The sequence below is a fragment of the Labeo rohita genome, chromosome 4, assembly GCF_022985175.1.
Source record: "Labeo rohita strain BAU-BD-2019 chromosome 4, IGBB_LRoh.1.0, whole genome shotgun sequence".
Classification (NCBI taxonomy): Eukaryota; Metazoa; Chordata; class Actinopteri; order Cypriniformes; family Cyprinidae; genus Labeo; species Labeo rohita.
The window spans coordinates 19,648,737-19,666,259 of NC_066872.1; the positions used below are offsets into that span (position 1 = coordinate 19,648,737).

A 17,523-nucleotide genomic window follows, 5' to 3' on the forward strand; every position below is an offset into this window, starting at 1 on the left:
CAGAGGATGTAAACTGTCACATAAACTCTGAAGGGTGCTGTTAAAGCAGTTAACGTAAGCAACGAGATGTGTGAGAACCTTTGATACCTTCCTAATTTGCTTATTGTTTGATTGTAATGCTTTTTGCTAACTTTGGTTTAAAGAATGAGTTAATTCAGCCCATCTTCCTGTCTGGCCTTTTTGCAGCATATATTCACTCCGGAGTAACCTTACCAGGCACAGACAGTGATTTGGAGTTCATTCAAAGGTAATGGTTGCATTCTAAGACTTTGAATACTTGAATTTTACATGTAGATATGTTAGAAGATATTTCTCAACTCCAGAAGAGAGAAAATTTTTAAGAGAGAATGATTCAGATATCTCAAAAGCTAAAACTAATGTGAATTATATATTGTCTGTTTCCTGACTGATTTGTAGATATTTAAGAGGAACAAAGAAGTCGAAAGGAAAAGTGCCATCTAAAAACAACAGGGCAAATGGTACAGAAGAAACCGGTTGAAGTGAACCCAAGTTGCCACTTTTCTTTGCAAAGTGAAGGATTTTCAGTGGAATTTTTGAAATGTAAGACTTACACACATACCAAGATCTCCCTTTTCCTTTTATTATATTCTTTTATTATCTACATTGCTGTTCTATAGTTTGGGATTAGTACGATTTTTTATGTTTTTTGTTAAATAAGTCTCTTCTGTTAAAATTAAAGCTGCATTTAATTGATCAAAAATACAGAAAATTAATTGAAAAATTAAAAAAAGTAATGTTGTGAAATATTATTGCAATTTAAAATATAGTTTTTTTTTTTTTTTTTTCTACTTTAATATACTTAAAATGTAATTTATTTCTGAATTTTCAGCATCATTACTCTAGTCTTTTCATTACTCCAGTGTCACATGATCCTTTATAAATCATTGTAATATGCTGATTTATTATCAGTTTTAGGATATTTTCATGGATAAAAAAAGTGTTTTTTGTTGTTGTTGTTTTTTTGTTGTTGTTTTTTTTTTACTTTTATCCAACAAGTATGTGCTAAACTGAAATTGATAGTAAAGACTTCTATTGTTAGATAAGATTTCTATTTTTTTTTTTCTGTTTTCTATTTGTTGAAAGGTAATCTCATTTTTCTATTCATTCATGCATGCACTATATGTAACCATTTGGCCTACCCATGACTAAAATTTTCTGGTCAACTAGTAGTCATTTATCTTTAAGAGATTAGTCAACTAATTGCTTATTAATAAACTGTATAATTTATAATAATGAACCTTTAATTCCTATAGCCCATCAGCGCTCAAGCGCACACAAAGCTTGCCACAGAACACTGGCAGAAGTAATGATTATGAATGTGTCAGGTAAAGAAAACATCTCTTGTCATCTCTACAGTGGATGTGCATGTTTGATTGAATGGATTACACAATCTGAAAATATTTGTTTTCCATTTTAACTGGCTTATTTAAAAGTAGACATTTCGCTTTCTATAGATACATTGTTCATGCCTGTGAAGAAAGCATGTAGTTTCTGTTTTTTTGACACCCTTGATAGAGACCTAGGGCCAGAATTACATCATGGACTTCACCACTTCCTGTGGATTTTTTTTTCTAGCATCTAATGAAATTTTGATAGACTAATGCTTAATTGATGATCAGAACCCAGGAGGCAGCCCTTGTAACCATAGTCAATTTAGCTAAAAACAGCTAAAAATTGTTCATGCTAAGATATTCCTATTCATATTCATCCATGTATACTCATTTATCAATAAAATAGCTACATTAATTAAACACTACATTAAAATTAATTAAGTTATTTCTATCTTTTGCTGTAGTGTGTCTTTAGGAAACATCAGTTTACATTTCCAAACATTCTGTTTGCCATTAATTGTAATAATCTTGTGAGATTTTTGTTTGCACAGGCGGTCTGACAACAGCCAGTGCTCCACACTGAGATCTGATCTCACCATCATCCAGTCTGTCTCTGGAATGACATGAAGAAACAGAATAACTGAAACAGACTAAATCCAGAAGAACTGTTTCAGCATCTCCAAGATGTTTCAAATAACCTACCTGCAAAGCTACCTGAAAAACTACAAGTGCACCTAGGGCAAAAGCTACTTTAAATGCAAAGGATGGTCACATCAAATGCTGATTTATTTTAGTTAATAGAAGTTCATTGATAAAGAAAATCTATTAATGACATTGTTTTTGACAGCATCCTCATTTTATGTGCCTAACTGCCTAAAAATTTTAACAGTGCTGTAGCTTTGTAGGTGTAGGACCTTTAAAGCATCTTGGAGATGTTGCCACAGTTCTTCTGGATTTAGTCTGTCTCCATTTTTTTCTGTTTCTTAAGACAGACTGGATTGAATGATGGAGAGATCACATCTCTGTTTGCACAAGGAGTCTGACAACAGCCTGTGCTCCATACAAAAATCTCACTGGATTATTATAATTAATGGCAAAATGAATGTTTAGAAATGTAAACTGATATTTCTTACTGACACACTACAGCAACAGACTGACTTTAACTGACTTTAAACCATTTTTTAGCTGATGAAAATACTAGTGGCCTAAGACTTTTGCACAGTACTGTGTAAATACATATATATATATATATATATACACACACTTACACACTTCCATTTGGATATATCATAGCTGATGAAATTACTAGTGGCCTAAGACTTTTGCACAGTACTGTGTAAATACATACATATATATATATATATATATATATATATATATATATATATATATATATATATATATATATATATATATATATATATATACACACACACTTACACACTTCCATTTGGATATATCAATTTTATCTTTATTTTAGCAATAAAAGGAACAACTATCAGGGGCATGTTTCTAAATTATTGCAGGCTATGTCTGGAAAAAAAGGAAAATGTGCAACAAAGACATGACACTATAGTTTGTTTTTTTAAGTAGTTTTACTTGTTGAAAATTAATAATCTAAATTATTATTTTTTTTAAGTTTGTTCAGTGACTGGCAGAAACAAAAGGAGCCTGAAAGAAGAGAGAGAGAGAAGAGGGAGAAACAAGTGGGGCATTACATTTTCCCCAAAAAATACATGATATAATAAAAAAGAAAAGAAAAATGAGAATGCATAATATATTTGGAATTCTGTTATTGTTCATCTTCACCATTAATTGTTAATATAGTTTTAGAATTGTAATCATTCCAATTATTTTGTAAATATTTTGTAAATATTTGTTATTAAAGGGGCTGCAAACATTTTGACCAGCTAAGACCAGCCTGACCAGCTAAGACCAGCTAAGACCAGCCTGACCAGCTAAAACCAGCTAAGACCAGCCTGACCAGCTTAAACCAGCTAAGACCAGCCTGACCAGCTAAAACCAGCTAAGACCAGCCTGACCAGCTTAAACCAGCTAAGACCAGCCAGTCTGACCAGCTAAAACCAGCTTGACCGGCTTAGGCTGGTTTAAGCTGTTTTTTTTTCAGCAGGGAAGAGATTGTTTCATAATACGTTTAGAAGGAGCTAGATCAGATAATAACATAACCCTTATGAAAATTAAACCAAAAACCATGTTCACAATAAGAATTTTTATGTAAAGATATTGTCATAATGTAATTATTATTGCACTATCTTTGACATTTAGGCAATTTAGAAGATATAGTTTTACTAAATCTATAGTATTTAAGTAATTTTACGATAAAACAACACATGGTTATAATGTGATACTTTAAATTTAACTAGGATAAAGTTATGTTTTTGCAAACAGAATACAATGGTGATTGTTTTGCAAGAAAGTGGAGACAGTTCTGTTCATAACAGGAGATGGCTGATGGGAAAAGGGACAGGTACAAGAAAATTAGTGGGAAAAAAACTGTGTGAGATGTAGGGAGAGATCATGGAAAATAAAGAGATTGAAAAGGAAAATGTAAATGTAGGTGCAGTTTAAGAGAGAACCTTTAATTATTTTGTTTAATTATTAGGTTTTAAACCTTTTTTAAATGTGAAGGCCATACAAAAAATAGGTGGCTTCAGAATTTGTTGTGGGTGAATGGGATGGCCTGAATGAGTGTGAGATTTCACCAGCCTGAATTTTGACCCAGTCCTGCCCTGTTCATGGTGGTTGTTCAGCCTTGACACATTCATAAGTTAACGAAATTTTAAATGTAAATTAAAGCTGCAAGCAGCGATGAAAGGGCCCTCGCACCCGGGCTCACCGCTGTTCGGTGGCAAATGGTGGGCACTATGCTTTTAACAAAGTAAATTTAGGAGGAATATGTCAAAGTCATTTATATGTGCCAATCTTCCTGCTGCCAGCTGGTGGCGCCATTCCTATAACTGAATATTGGCATGCAGATGTCTTGAGGCCAGCGCTTTTATCAAACATATGAAGTTTGGTGCAGATTGAACATGGCATGCTTGAGTGTAAGTCATGACATATCCTGCTGCCAACAGGTGGCGCTATTACGGAATATTGGCTCTTAGATGTCTTCAGGCCAGGACTCTTGCCAAACATGTCAAGTTTGGTGCAAATTGGACATTGCATGTTTAAGTTAGTGTAAAACAAGTCATTTGTTGTTGCCAGCAGGTGGCACAATGATTGTAATGGAATATTGGCCTTTAGATGTGTTCAGGCCAGGACTCTTATCGAACATGTGAAGTTTGGGGCAGATCTGACATTGTATGGCTGAGTTACAACAACTTCCTCTTTCATGGCATTAAAACATACTCATTAAAACAGACTGCCGTTTCTAATATGGTGTAATATCTCATTTGTATTCCCTACTACTAGATGGCAGACATGTAGTACTTTGATTCTAGACCAAAATTACGTCATGTTCCTATTCAACATGTTTGACGAAATAGCAAAGCAAGTGAGCTATCGTATCTCTGATGCGGAAGCAGTTCAGTTCATAGCGTGCGAGTGAACTGTGAGATTTGTGAGAGAAAATTGCCAAATGAAAAGTAAAAAGTTGTACTGTAAGTATGTGTTGTACATGTTATTCGCCGATTCTGACTCTGAAGGGGAATATTTGCCTTTTGGAAATGACGATCGGTCGTCTAATAATCGCGCATCTCCCATCTCCCGGCACATCTTTGCAGCGCAATGGTGCTGCCGTCAAGGCGAGAGTGTTCATGAAGCACAAAAAAAGCGATCATTTCGACCCTTTGCCCAATGGGGAAGGGGGTGGCAGGGGTGAACGTGGGGCTGAAAGTAGCACTAGCTCTCTGGATTCAGTGGCGTTTTAGATACATTTTACTACTAATATAGTAATATAGTAATACTTTTGTGCTTTCTCCTGTGTTATTGTTGGTTTCCTTTTTTCTAATAATTTGGAATGAGGATAAAAAGACCAAAAACCCCCCCCCAAAAAAACAAAACATGCATTACGTCATAATATGCAAATTAGATTAGTATATTTACACCCCACATAAACTTTTGGTCATGCCCAACATTTTTCTAATTTACACTAGACCTTTATCTTTAAGCCCTGAAATCTTAATGTCAAAATTCAGCATTTTAAAAAAAAAAACCCTGGCGCCTAAAGGGTTAATGGCATGCATTAGCACTTAGTAAGTGTTTCTAGCATGTTTAGCACAAAATGGCATATTTTGCTGTGCTTTTAATAGTCCATCACAGTGTTAAACATGTCATTTCCAGTTGCCAGCAGGTGGCACTATGACTATAACCGAATATGGGCATGTAGATATCTTCAGGCCATGACTCTCATCAAACATGTGAAATTTGGGGCAGATTGGACATTGTTTGCATGAATTACAACAACTTCATGTTTCATTGCTTTAACAACATGCTTTAGCACGTAGTAAGTGTTGCTAGCATGTTTCAGCATGTTTTTACCAAGTTTAGCACTCAATGTCTTATTTTAATGTGTTGCTAATAGTGTATCACAGTGTTAAACATGTCACTTCCTATTGACAGTAGGTGGCGCTATGACTATAACTGAATATTGGCATGTAAATGTGTTCAAACCCAGGACTCTTATCAAACATGCTAAATTTGGGGCAGATTGGACATTGCATGCCTGAGTTACAGTAACTTCCTGTTTCATTGCATTAATAGCATGCTTTAGCACTTAGCTAAGTGTTGCTAACAGGTTTTAGCACATTTCTAGCATGTTGCTACCCTATTTAACACTTGCTGATACTTTTTAATATGTTGCTATGCATCCATAACAGTATTAAATATGTCACTTCCTGTTGCCAGCAGGTGGCGCTATGACTATAACTGAATATGAGCATGGCCATGTATTCAGGCCAGGACTCTTATCAAACATGTTAAGTTTGGGGCAGATTGGACATTGTATGCCTGAGTTACAGTAACTTCCTTTTGTCTTTGTCCATGGTCAAACATGGAGGTGGGCCAGTCCTGTTATGGGGGTGTTTGACTGTTTCAGGAAGTGGAAGTAATGACTGTATAAAGGAGATAATGAACTCTACTAAGTATCAGGCCATTTTGGCAGAAATTGTGATGCCTTTGTGTTAATTGCATTAACAATTATATAATCAGTGCAGAAATCCAGATATTAAATGCAAAAAGGGTTAATAAACCTATTATTTCCATTGAGCAAGGGGACATGGTACCTTCTTATACTGTTTAACGTAATTTAAAAGAGAAACTAATATCAAATACAGCTGAAATGAGTTACACCTTGCTAAAGTATGTAAAACCACAGAGTGACATGAAGACAAAATAGATTTTTATCTCCTGGTTTTTTGAGCAGTCACATGACTGTTATAAAACAGGAAACAAGTTCGGACAAAATAAAAACTTGCACATATAGTAGTCTCGAACATAGTAGTAGATGACTTTGTTTCTTCAGCAGAACACAAATGAAGATTTTTAATACAAACCGTTGCAGTCTGTCAGTCGTATAATGGCAGTCCATGGCTTCCAAATCTTTGAGTAAAAAAAACATAAGCAAACAAAACCAAATTAAACCCTGCAACTCGGGATGATACACTGATGTCCTAAGACACTGAACGATTGGTTTGTGCAAGAAACTGAACAGGTATTTAAATCATTTTTTACCTCTGATTCACTGCTATGTCCTACTGTCCTGAGCACATGCAGAGCTTCTGGCACGTGACGTGTGTACGCACTCTGGCGTAAAAATCTTTGTTTGTGTTCTACTGAAGAAACAAAAGTCACCTACATCTTGGATGCCCAGGGGGTAAGCAGAGAAACATCAAATCTTCATTTTTGGGTGAACTATCCCTTTAACAGCTAAGTAACAGTGAGGGCTTTATTATCCCAGTATAAGCATCCATTTAATAACATTAATAAAAATGATCATTTATGCTCTGTAATGGCTATGCTGTTTCATAATGCACTATAATGGACAGCATCCAACTACTATTCACATTTATGCAGAGAAAATACTATTTTACAATGTAAATAGAATCTGTTGCTATTTGAACGTAGTGATCCTGGATTTCTTGCTGGAATTGTATTGGGTCCTGTAACCTCCCTTGACTGTCAGGTGAAGATTGTGCTAGGTGCAGAATCTTGCTCGAGGTAGTTGGAAGAAATGCTAGATGCTGTAAAGACAACAAACATCCAACTAAAATATTTTAAAATGTATTCTGACAGCTTCTTTCACTTATTAAAAGAGATCTTATAATCATTTAATACAGCTTTACTGTAGTTACAATAATGTATTTTATTAAATGCTGTGATTAATGTCATATTTTATAATGTCAGAAACTCATTTCAGTCTTGTGAGGAATCGATTATATTCATGATACAAACATCAATTAAAAATCTGATCTCAACTTGATTTGTCATTGTGTTTTATTATTTCTGTACAAAAACAATAGAGAGAAATTAATGACATCTTCTTCATCAATCATGATTGTGACAATTTTACATTTTGACAGTAATAAAACAAATGACTGATGAGACACGATAATAAAAACAGATTCACACACTGATGTTTCTGTCTATATGGGGATTTCTGACACATTTATTGTTATTTGAGTGACAGAAGTTGATCTGCAGTATTAATGTCATGAAGAGACTCAATAACATCTCCCTATTACTGATTCATCATCAGCTCAAAGCATTATGGGTAGAATCTCTCATCAGTCTATTCTCATTCATCAACACAGTTTCACTGATGATCCAGACCAAACAGTAAACCCAGGATAGAGCGGCTGAGTGAATGTGGTCTGTTCTGTGTGGATGAGACTCATTGTGTCAGAGACGCTGTAGAAGGACAGAGTTCCTGCACTCACATCCACATACACTCCTATTCTATGACTGATGGACTTCACAAGGAGATCAGTCTGTATGTTATTGTGTCTGAATGAGTATCTGTCAGGATAGCAGATCAAACTCCAGGACTGATCATTATGTCCAAACACACACTCAACACCCAGTCCCTTTCTGCTGATGACCTTATATGACACTGATATACACACAAAATAATCTCCACTCCACTCAATCTCCCAGTAACAGCGTCCACACACACTCTCTCTACACAACACCTGAGGATACACATCAAATCTGTCTGGATGATCAGGATACGACTGATACCCAAATGTCACCTTTCTTTTCTCTTCTGACAGAATGAGTTCAGTGTTTGCTGTGTTTGGATCCAGTGTGAGAAAACAGGCATCTGAACACAAGAACAGACACATTTATAACACAACAACAATCACTACAGCTGTGTGTGTGTGTGTGTGTGTGTGTTTGTAGACGTACATTTCTTCAGTCCTGCTGTAATCCTGGATTTTCCTCCATGATCCACACTAGAAACACACCCACACACACATTCAGACAGTCAACAAACTGTTGCTATGCAGTTGCTAAGATACCTGGGGTGCTAGGCTGTTGCCATGTAGTTGCCAGGGTACTTGGGTGGTTGCAATGATGTTGATAACATGTTCTGGGATGTTGCTATGGAGTTGCTAAGGTGCTTGGGGTGGTTGCTAGGCTGTTGCTGTATGGTTGCTAGGATACTTGGAGTGTGGTTGATAACACATTCTGGGTGGTTGCTAGGGTGTTGCTATATGGTTGCTAGGATAATTGGAGTGGTGGCTAGGCTGTTGCTATGTGGCTGCCAAAGTACACAAGGTGGTTGCTAGGGTGTTGCTGTGCAGTTGCTAGGGTACATGGTGTGGTTACTAGTAGGGCTGTGTATCTGGATTCGGGACTGCAGTGAATTTCTCCTCAGCAGGATTGAGTGAAACAGCTGTTAGTAACAGCTTGAGTTATACACTGCATACTATAGGATCATTGATAACTACAGACAGAGCAGACAGTTGAGCTCATATATTCAGAAAAAAAAATCATCTTCACATTGCTGGTAGGTGATCACTGCACAAATCAACACACTCTCTGCCTTCAAAAAATCAAAATAAGAATGAGAAGTGTTGTAAACTAAAGTGCTGTTTTCACTGTAGTTCACACACACACACACATATACATTCAGTCACTTGCACAGAAACTTAAGCGCTGCCCCACAATTTTACCAGTAAAATATTTTAACCGCTGAAGAGCTTAATTATCTTTCTCTGCAAGGAGTTTGTAACATCATTGTTTTTTTAATTAATTAAATCCACAGCTGCACTGATAAATGATAAACACAGCAAAATGGAAGTAATTCATACATACACACTCTATGTCTCTCCCTCTCATAAATGTGCTTTTCCACTCTGTTTTTTGTATTTAAATGAAGTGTGCTCCACTGCTGTGCACATGCTGAATCAATACAGAAACAGCTGTATTCATACCCTTATCGTCAAGTAGTACATGACAATACATGGTCATATCCATGTAGTTTCTAGGGTTTTAATATTCAGTTGTAAGGTAGGTTAATAATTTGTTTTGAAATATTATTACTATTTAAAAAACTAAGAATGATTTCTAAAATAAATCAGAATGATTTCTGAATGATCATGGGACTGTGAAGACAATGAAGACTGAATTAATGGCTGATAAACATTCAACTTTGAAACTTAGCCTTGATGCACACAAGGAACTTACTGTAACAGGGTTTCTGCAGGTTTTATGAGGGTAAATTTAAGACTTTTTTAAGACCTTTATAAGACCAACTAAAGAAAATTTAAGGGAAAAAAATCGAAGGGAAATCAATATGGCAATATGTTCCCTAAGTATAGTTCGAGTTTTACTTTCACTTTCAAATTAGCAGCAATTCAGTTTGCTTTTAGTTTGTTTGAGTTTTCCCTCTTTTGCTTGCTTTCCTTCAGTTTTAAGTAGCTTGTAAACAGGGCCCCTGCTGGCCAAATGGGTGCCCTAAGCAGAATTGTTGTCACGAATCTGTTACTGAACGTCAGTCTGCTCGCCACCAGAGGTCGCTCTGACATTCACATTACACTGACTGTTACACCACACCCCGGACTACATTCCCCATCAGCCATTGCACTGATCACCTGTGTCCAATCAGAGACCCTATTTAAACCCCGGACTTCCTTTCACGCAGACTCATGGTCAGACAAGATCTCTGGAGCAGATTCGTGGACCGATGTGGCAGTGAGTTCATGAATGGACGCCGCCTCCTTTGGAGGATCTACAGTGTAAGCTAACACCTCTGGCACTGACTCGTGGACAGACGAGGCCTCGGGAGCAGACTCGTGGTCAGATGAGGCCTCGGGAGCAGACTCGTGGTCAGACGAGGCCTCTGGAGTATGGTGTGTAGCCCACATGCTTAAAATAGCGATCGCCATGACAGGCAGCACAGATGATAGTGGGATGCCTGCCGGGCTTCAGGGTGTGGAAGCTGTGAGGTTAGAGAGTGTGGGCTCTGCGTGGCTTGGGAGCGTGGGCTCTGCATGGCTTGGGAGATAAGATGAGACTTGGCGAGGCTTTGGAAGGACGGCTAAGACCTGACAAGGCTCTGGGATGTCAGCTGATACGTGACGAGGCTCTGGGATGTCAGCTGATACGTGACGAGGCTCTGGGGGGTCAGCTGAGACGAGACGAGGGTCTGGGAGGTCAGCTGAGACGTAACGAGGCTCTAGGAGGTCAGCTGAGATGTGACGAGATTCTAGAGGATCAGCTAAAACACGACGAGGCTCTAGAGGATCAGCTGAGACTTGACTCGGCTCATGAAGGTCAGCTGTGACTTGACTTGTGTTACGTTCCGTGGTTATTTATATAATATTGTTGGATGCTATATGCTGTGGTGTGTTTTTTGTCTCTCTCTTTTTGTGTGTGTCTGCTCTACCTGCTGCTCAACCAGGTGTGGAGGAGAGGGAGGTGATCGCTCTCACCTGCTGCTCGTTACTGGGCTGAGGTTGCAAACAAAGGTTGCTCAACGTGCCAGCCACATTGAAGCTCGCCTTCCAGAGTGCTGTTCCCCTTGCCTGCCTTGTGTTGCTGTTTGTTGTGTCACAGACTTTGGTCTTGTGTAAAATCTACAAGTTACGGCTTATTGTAGCCCTTTTTGATCTGTTGTTTGAGTTCCTGTGTATTGGAAGCTGTAGGGAGGTGGGTGCCATTTTATTTCTGTGAATCTCTTTTCTCCTGTTTTTGGTTTAGTTAGGGAGTTAGTGTACATTTCTGTTGTTAATTTTCTTTATGTTGTCAGTTTAGACAGTTTTACTCCCTAACTAGTTAGAGGGTCCTTTTGTTTGTTGTTTTGGCCTTTCCCCCTCCTGAAGTCTATTTTGCTTCCAGATTCTACTTTGTTAATCATACCTTTGTCAATAAAATACCAGTTAATTTGGAATTGAATGTGTCTGTCGTGTGGGGCAGGGGACTCATACGCAGTCACCCCAACCAATTTTATTTTTACTTTTCACTGTTACTCCTTTACCCTAGACTTTTACATCAGGGACGTAACACTTGACTCGGGAACAACAGCAGTAGCTTGACTTGGCTCATGAAGATCTGCTGTAACTTGGCTTGGCTCATGAAGATCAGCTGTGGATTGACTTGACTCAGGAACAACAGAAGTAACTTGACTTGGCTCATGAAGATCTGCTGTAACTTGGCTTGGCTCATGAAGATCAGCTGTGGCTTGGCTTAACAGACAACCCAGCTGTAACTTGACTTGATTCAGGAACAACAGCTGTAACGTGGCTTGACTTAGGAACAACAGCTGTAACCTGACTTGACTCAGGAACAACAGCTGCAACGCGGCTTGATTCAGGAACAACAGCTGTAACTTCGTTTGATTCAGGAACAACAGCTGTGACTTGGCTTGACTCAGGTACAACAGCTGTGACTTGACTTGATTCAGAAATAACAGCTGTAACTTGACGTGGCTCAGGAAACACAGCTGTAACTTGATTTGGAACTGAAAGTGCAGCTCTGACCTGACTTGAAACCAGAGGATCAGCCATCAATTGACTTTCTGTGGGTATGGCAGCCAAGACAGGTGCAGACTCTGGAGAGGCAGGCATGGCGTGAACAGGCCCTGGAGTGGCAGACGTGATGTGAGCAGGCCTTGGAGCAGAAGACACAAGCAGGCCTTGGAGCAGAAGACGTGATGTGAGCAGGCTGTGGTTTGGTGGACATGACTTGAGCAGGTGGACATGACTTGAGCAGGTTTTGGCTTGGCAGCCTTGGCATGAGAGGGCTCTGGCTTGGCAGGCATGACTTTAGCAGACTTTGGCTTGGCAGGCTTGGCATGAGGGGGCTCTGGCATGATGGTGACAATACCGGACATGACATGTAGTCTCTTTGGTGTGGCAGATACATATTTGTAATACACATGCAGACTAATATGAAATGCATCTTATGTTAGTAATGAATGCATATAACCTTGCGAATAACTTGTGTATACATATAAACTTGACGCATGCATACACCTATAGACACTGGTTTATACTTGTAAAATCAATCCATGCATGTACACCTACAACACCACACACACATACATATAAACTCGCTGCATGCAGACACACCTATACATACTTGCATATACATATGAACTTGATCTATGCATATCTATACTTTAGTTGTGTATATACATTTATGCAAGTGATTTCATATGTGGATGTGTGTGAACTTTTGAGTGCAAACGCAGTACTGGACGAAGTACACAAGTCAAGTACTTGAGTAAAAGTAGAGATACGTATAATAAAATACTACTCCAGTAAAAGTGAAAGTCCTCCTTTTTCAATTTTACTCACGTGAAAGTACAAAAGTATGTTTTTTATGTAATTAAGTAAAAAAGTACTAATAGATTTATTTATTTTACATAGGCTACTTAATTTAATTTTATAGTAGCACATATTTTTTATAATCCTACTGCTCAAAATATCTGGGATTTTCCCAAAATAACCAATATATAGAGTAAAAATTTATTTTTGTTGTTGATATGGACTATGTTAACGAAAATGATGTAGTAATATTGTTTGTGAAGCTTACACTGTGATGTACCTGAGGGAAAACAGATTTGACCATCTAATTTTCACCAGTAAGAAAAAAGTGTTTTAAAGCTTGTCGTTTTGCATAACATCACAGTTATATATGAAATGAGAATAAGGCCTGAAAGTAGCAAGAACATTTTTATGAAAATATAATTATATTTATATGTTAGTTTGCGCTGAATCCGAGCTGCGGGATTTACAAGATGCAAATTCATCCTCTCCTCCCGAAAAACATTAAAGTAAGTCTCTGGTGAGCTGGGAGAAGAGCAGGGTAAACTTTATAGTTAACTACACAATATGTATATGATATCAATAAAACATGTTATCAGAAAACAAACAATCCCGGCAGACATTGAAGCTGGGGGGAGTGAATAACCAGCACTCTCTCCACCATCAATACCACGACTGAGGTGAGTCCCTTGAGCAAGGCACCGATCCCCCAACTGCTCCCCAGGTGCCGCAGCAATAGCAATATGGCTGCCTACTGCTCCGTGTGTGTTCACGGTGTGTGTGTGCGTGTTTGTTCACTACTCACTACTGTGTGTGTGCACTTGGATGGGTTAAATGCAGAGCACAAATTCCAAGTATGGGTCACCATACTTGGCCACGTCACGTCCTTTCCTTTCCTTCCTTCCTTCCTTTCCTGAAACGTTCACGCACATCCACATATGTAATCACTTGCGCATATATATATATATATATATATATATATATATATATATATTTCACGAGTTCACGCTTACATTTAATTAGCCGGAGTATAGTAATGCATATTTGGCGTGCTGTCCGGGGAAGGGCTCCGAGCTCGGGAATGGCCCGAACCCAGAGAACCCCCCTAGGTGTAGTGAGAACTCGTGTGAGGAGTGAGGAGATGGGGTGGTGGTGGGATGCTGATAAACCATCAAATGGATACAGGCAAGTTCAGCTGTATTTAAATTGTAGCGTTGATTAACTTGAGTGAGCTCCTCTTGTGGTAATTAGGCTAGGTATCTGACGCGCTCCTCCCGAACCTTGTTAATAAAACATCATTTCACGAGTTCACGCTTACATATAATTAGCCGGAGTATAGTAATGCATATTTGGCGTGCTGTCCGGGGAAGGGCTCCGAGCTCGGGAATGGCCCGAACCCAGAGAACCCCCCAAGAAGCAATAGAGTGGAGGACAGCCGCCGGAGTGAAGACCCCCCCAAAATAGGCGCTAAGATCTGGCGGAGGCTGACGATCGAGAAGTCGCCTGGTTGGCAGGCCGGAGGAGCCTACATACTCCCGTTTTGAGGCTACGGATGGGTAGGCCCTGCCGCCCGCTGATGTTGGAATGCATGGTTTGGGGCGCCCATTCAGGAGGACTCTCGAGACATCCAATGGGAGATCAAGACTCATGGCATCGGATGGGTGAGCCTCGCTTGCGGGCAGCAAGTATGGAGGCCTGACCGGGAGGGCTCTCACCGGGCAGGCTAGAAGGAAGGAACACCCGCCTGGGAGGGCTCTCACGGCAACTGCTGGGAGATCAAGACTCCAGGCATTGCACCAGGCGGGGGAAAGAGAAGTGGAGATTGCCCCATCAGGCGAGGAGGGAGAAAGGCAAACCCGCCTGGGAGGGCTCTCGCGGCAACTGCTGGGAGATCAAGACTCCAGGCGTTGCACCAGGCGGGGGGAAGAGATGTGGAGTTTGGCCTGCCAGGCAAGGACGGACAAAGGCAAACCCGCCTGGGAGGGCTCTCGTGGCAACTGCTGGGAGATCAAGACTCCAGGCGTTGCACCAGGCGGGGGGAAGAGACATGGAGTTTGGCCTGCCAGGCAAGGACGGACAAAGGCAAACCCACCTGGGAGGGCTCTCGTGGCAACTGCTGAGGGATCAAGACTCCGGGCATTGCACCAGGCGGGGGGGAAGAGACGAGGAGTTTGGCCTGCCGGGCAGGGAGGGAGAAAGGCAAACCCGCCTGGGAGGGCTCTCGCAGCGACTGATGGGAGATCAAGACTCCAGGCGTTGCACCAGGCGGGGGGAAGAGACGTGGGAAGATTACTTTACATGGTTTGTCGGCCAATGAGGGTTTGGTGAGCTTCTTTTTATGTGGGACTGGTTAGTTCTGGATTAGCTTTGGAAGGCTTCAGATGACCATCTTCCTAGGGTTTGGATGTGCTGTTTGGAGAGGCCGTCCTGGGCTGCTGATGTTGTTGCCCCAATGCGAAAAGCGTGGCTGGAGAATTTTCCTGCTGGAATACCTGACAATTGCAGAACGGATTTGAGGAGTTTTTGGAACCAGAAGCGAATGACATGTTTTTGGTTTCGAGGACAGACTGATGGTTGGTCTGGAGAAGGGAGGTTGAAGACGTAGATGAGATGGCCTCTTTTGGCTTGTCTGTCTTGCTTGTTTGGTTAAAAAGAAATTGTTTCGTTATTGAGTACTGTTAAACCTGAGACGGTGGGGTTGGTATTTGGATCAAATTTAAAAACCTAGTCCGCCTCTGGAGCCAGCATCTTGAATTTGAGAAGCGTGAGGGTAGGAGAATGAAAACGGCCTTTATTAGTGCACTGCATGGCTGCTGCATTGTCGCAACACACTAAGATGCTTTTAGAAGCCCATTCGCTTCCCCACAGGTATGCTGCTACCATGAGGGGGAGGGCTGAGGACTGGGGGAGCCCTGCAGATAGGGGAGCCATGGAGACGTGGACCAGCGACCTTGGTAAAACCCCTCGAAGCCAGCTGCATCTGTAAATAGTTGGACATCGACGGGAGACGAAACGAGGTTGTTATAAAAGAGTGATTTCAGGGTTTAAGGAACGTTGTACACAAATGAGGGGGTGCAAGATGAAGGGACAGCCTTGCGTAATGATGCACATGGTGAAATTTAGGTGCCCGAGCCGACAGAGGAGTTCGTGTTGGAACAGCTTGGGCTGGCGAGGGGGGTGGAGGAGACGAGGATTATTCTATCGATCTTTTCTTTAGGCAGGGATACCTGAATTTTTTTATTTTTTTTATTTATTTTTTTTTTTGTGGAGCGATGGGGATCCCAAGCTTTGCTTTGTGAGGATATGGGCAGCTGGGATTGCGTTGGGAGGTGAAATGACGAGGAAATTGTCTAGGAGTTGAATAAGGTAATTGTTTGATAGGATCCAGCAAATGGCTTCTGATAGCATGTCGAAAATTTTGGGGCTGCTTTGCAACCGCAAATTAGATGGACGGCAAGGTAGAATTTCTCGAGCCATCATATCCCAAATCCCACTTAGTGACTTGTACTGCACGTTTGCAAATAAAGGTTTGCGGTATGCATAGAAATGCAGCTTGCGTCACCTATGGGGAAGGCTGAATGGATGATTTCGGTGGGATGACTGAATGCGATGGAAAACCAAAGTCCCTTTACGGCAAGTCATTTCGCTTGGCGGCCATCGTTTATAATGCCTCTTGGGCAGGCAAGTGCAGCTCCTATATCTTTGAATGGGGAAACGTCACATTTTCAAAAACTGTTCATCAAGCTTACAATAAAATTTCATGTTTAAAATCACCAATGAAATCTGATGAGAACTGCCTCATAAATATTGTTCCTTATGCTCCAATAGCATTAAAAGTTTTTGTTTTTTTTCAGGCTAGATGAGCCAGTGCGCATGCGCAGTACTAAGCGCAGGTCTCAGAACGCTGACTGTTTCTATAGCAACCGGGACTTCTAACTGCAGCTGCAGTGACGCGTTGACTTTAGTGATCAACGAATGGCTCTTTCGTTGAGAAGGCCATGATGCATTGCATTTTTCCCAATTTAAAACTGTACGAGTGACAAGTCTTTGGTATACTATAGGAGAACTCAGAAACGAAGCAGACGTGATGAAACTTTGAAGGAAGCTGGCGGCGGGGCTGTATTTGGCAGTGTTAGCTCGCTTGGGCTGCGAGTGACGGCCGGTGCAGCCGAGCACTCGCTTGGGCTGCGAGCCCCGCGCTAACATGGGCGGGAGGCGGGGCTGTGAATGGCGGCCAGTGCGGCCAAGGGCTCGCTTGAGCTGTGAGCTCCGAGTTGGACGTGGCAGGTAGCGGAGCGGAGTCTAGTAGACGTTGTGACCAAGCGCTTACTTGGGCTGAAAGCTTCGAGCTAAAAGAGACTGGCGGCGGGGCTGGGATTGGCAGAGGAAGCGGCCAATCGCTCACTTGGGCTGCAGGCGGAGCCGCTGTGGAGGGTTGA

The 17,523-nt window shown here is 40.8% G+C and overlaps 1 protein-coding gene across 2 annotated transcripts in view; it reads right to left on the reverse strand.

Moving 5' to 3' along the window:
• Window positions 1-7,787: 7,787 nt before the first annotated feature.
• LOC127164163 (protein NLRC3) overlaps window positions 7,788-17,523 on the reverse strand; it is a 77,087-nt gene continuing 67,351 nt past the window's right edge. For both annotated transcript variants that reach the window (XM_051107938.1, XM_051107937.1), the window contains exons 9-10: window positions 8,718-8,764; window positions 7,788-8,631 (exon numbers count right to left, since the gene is read on the reverse strand). In XM_051107938.1, coding sequence (XP_050963895.1) covers window positions 8,114-8,631; window positions 8,718-8,764 — 565 coding nt within the window. In that variant the 3' untranslated portion in view covers window positions 7,788-8,113. The remainder of the gene's footprint in view (window positions 8,632-8,717; window positions 8,765-17,523) is intronic.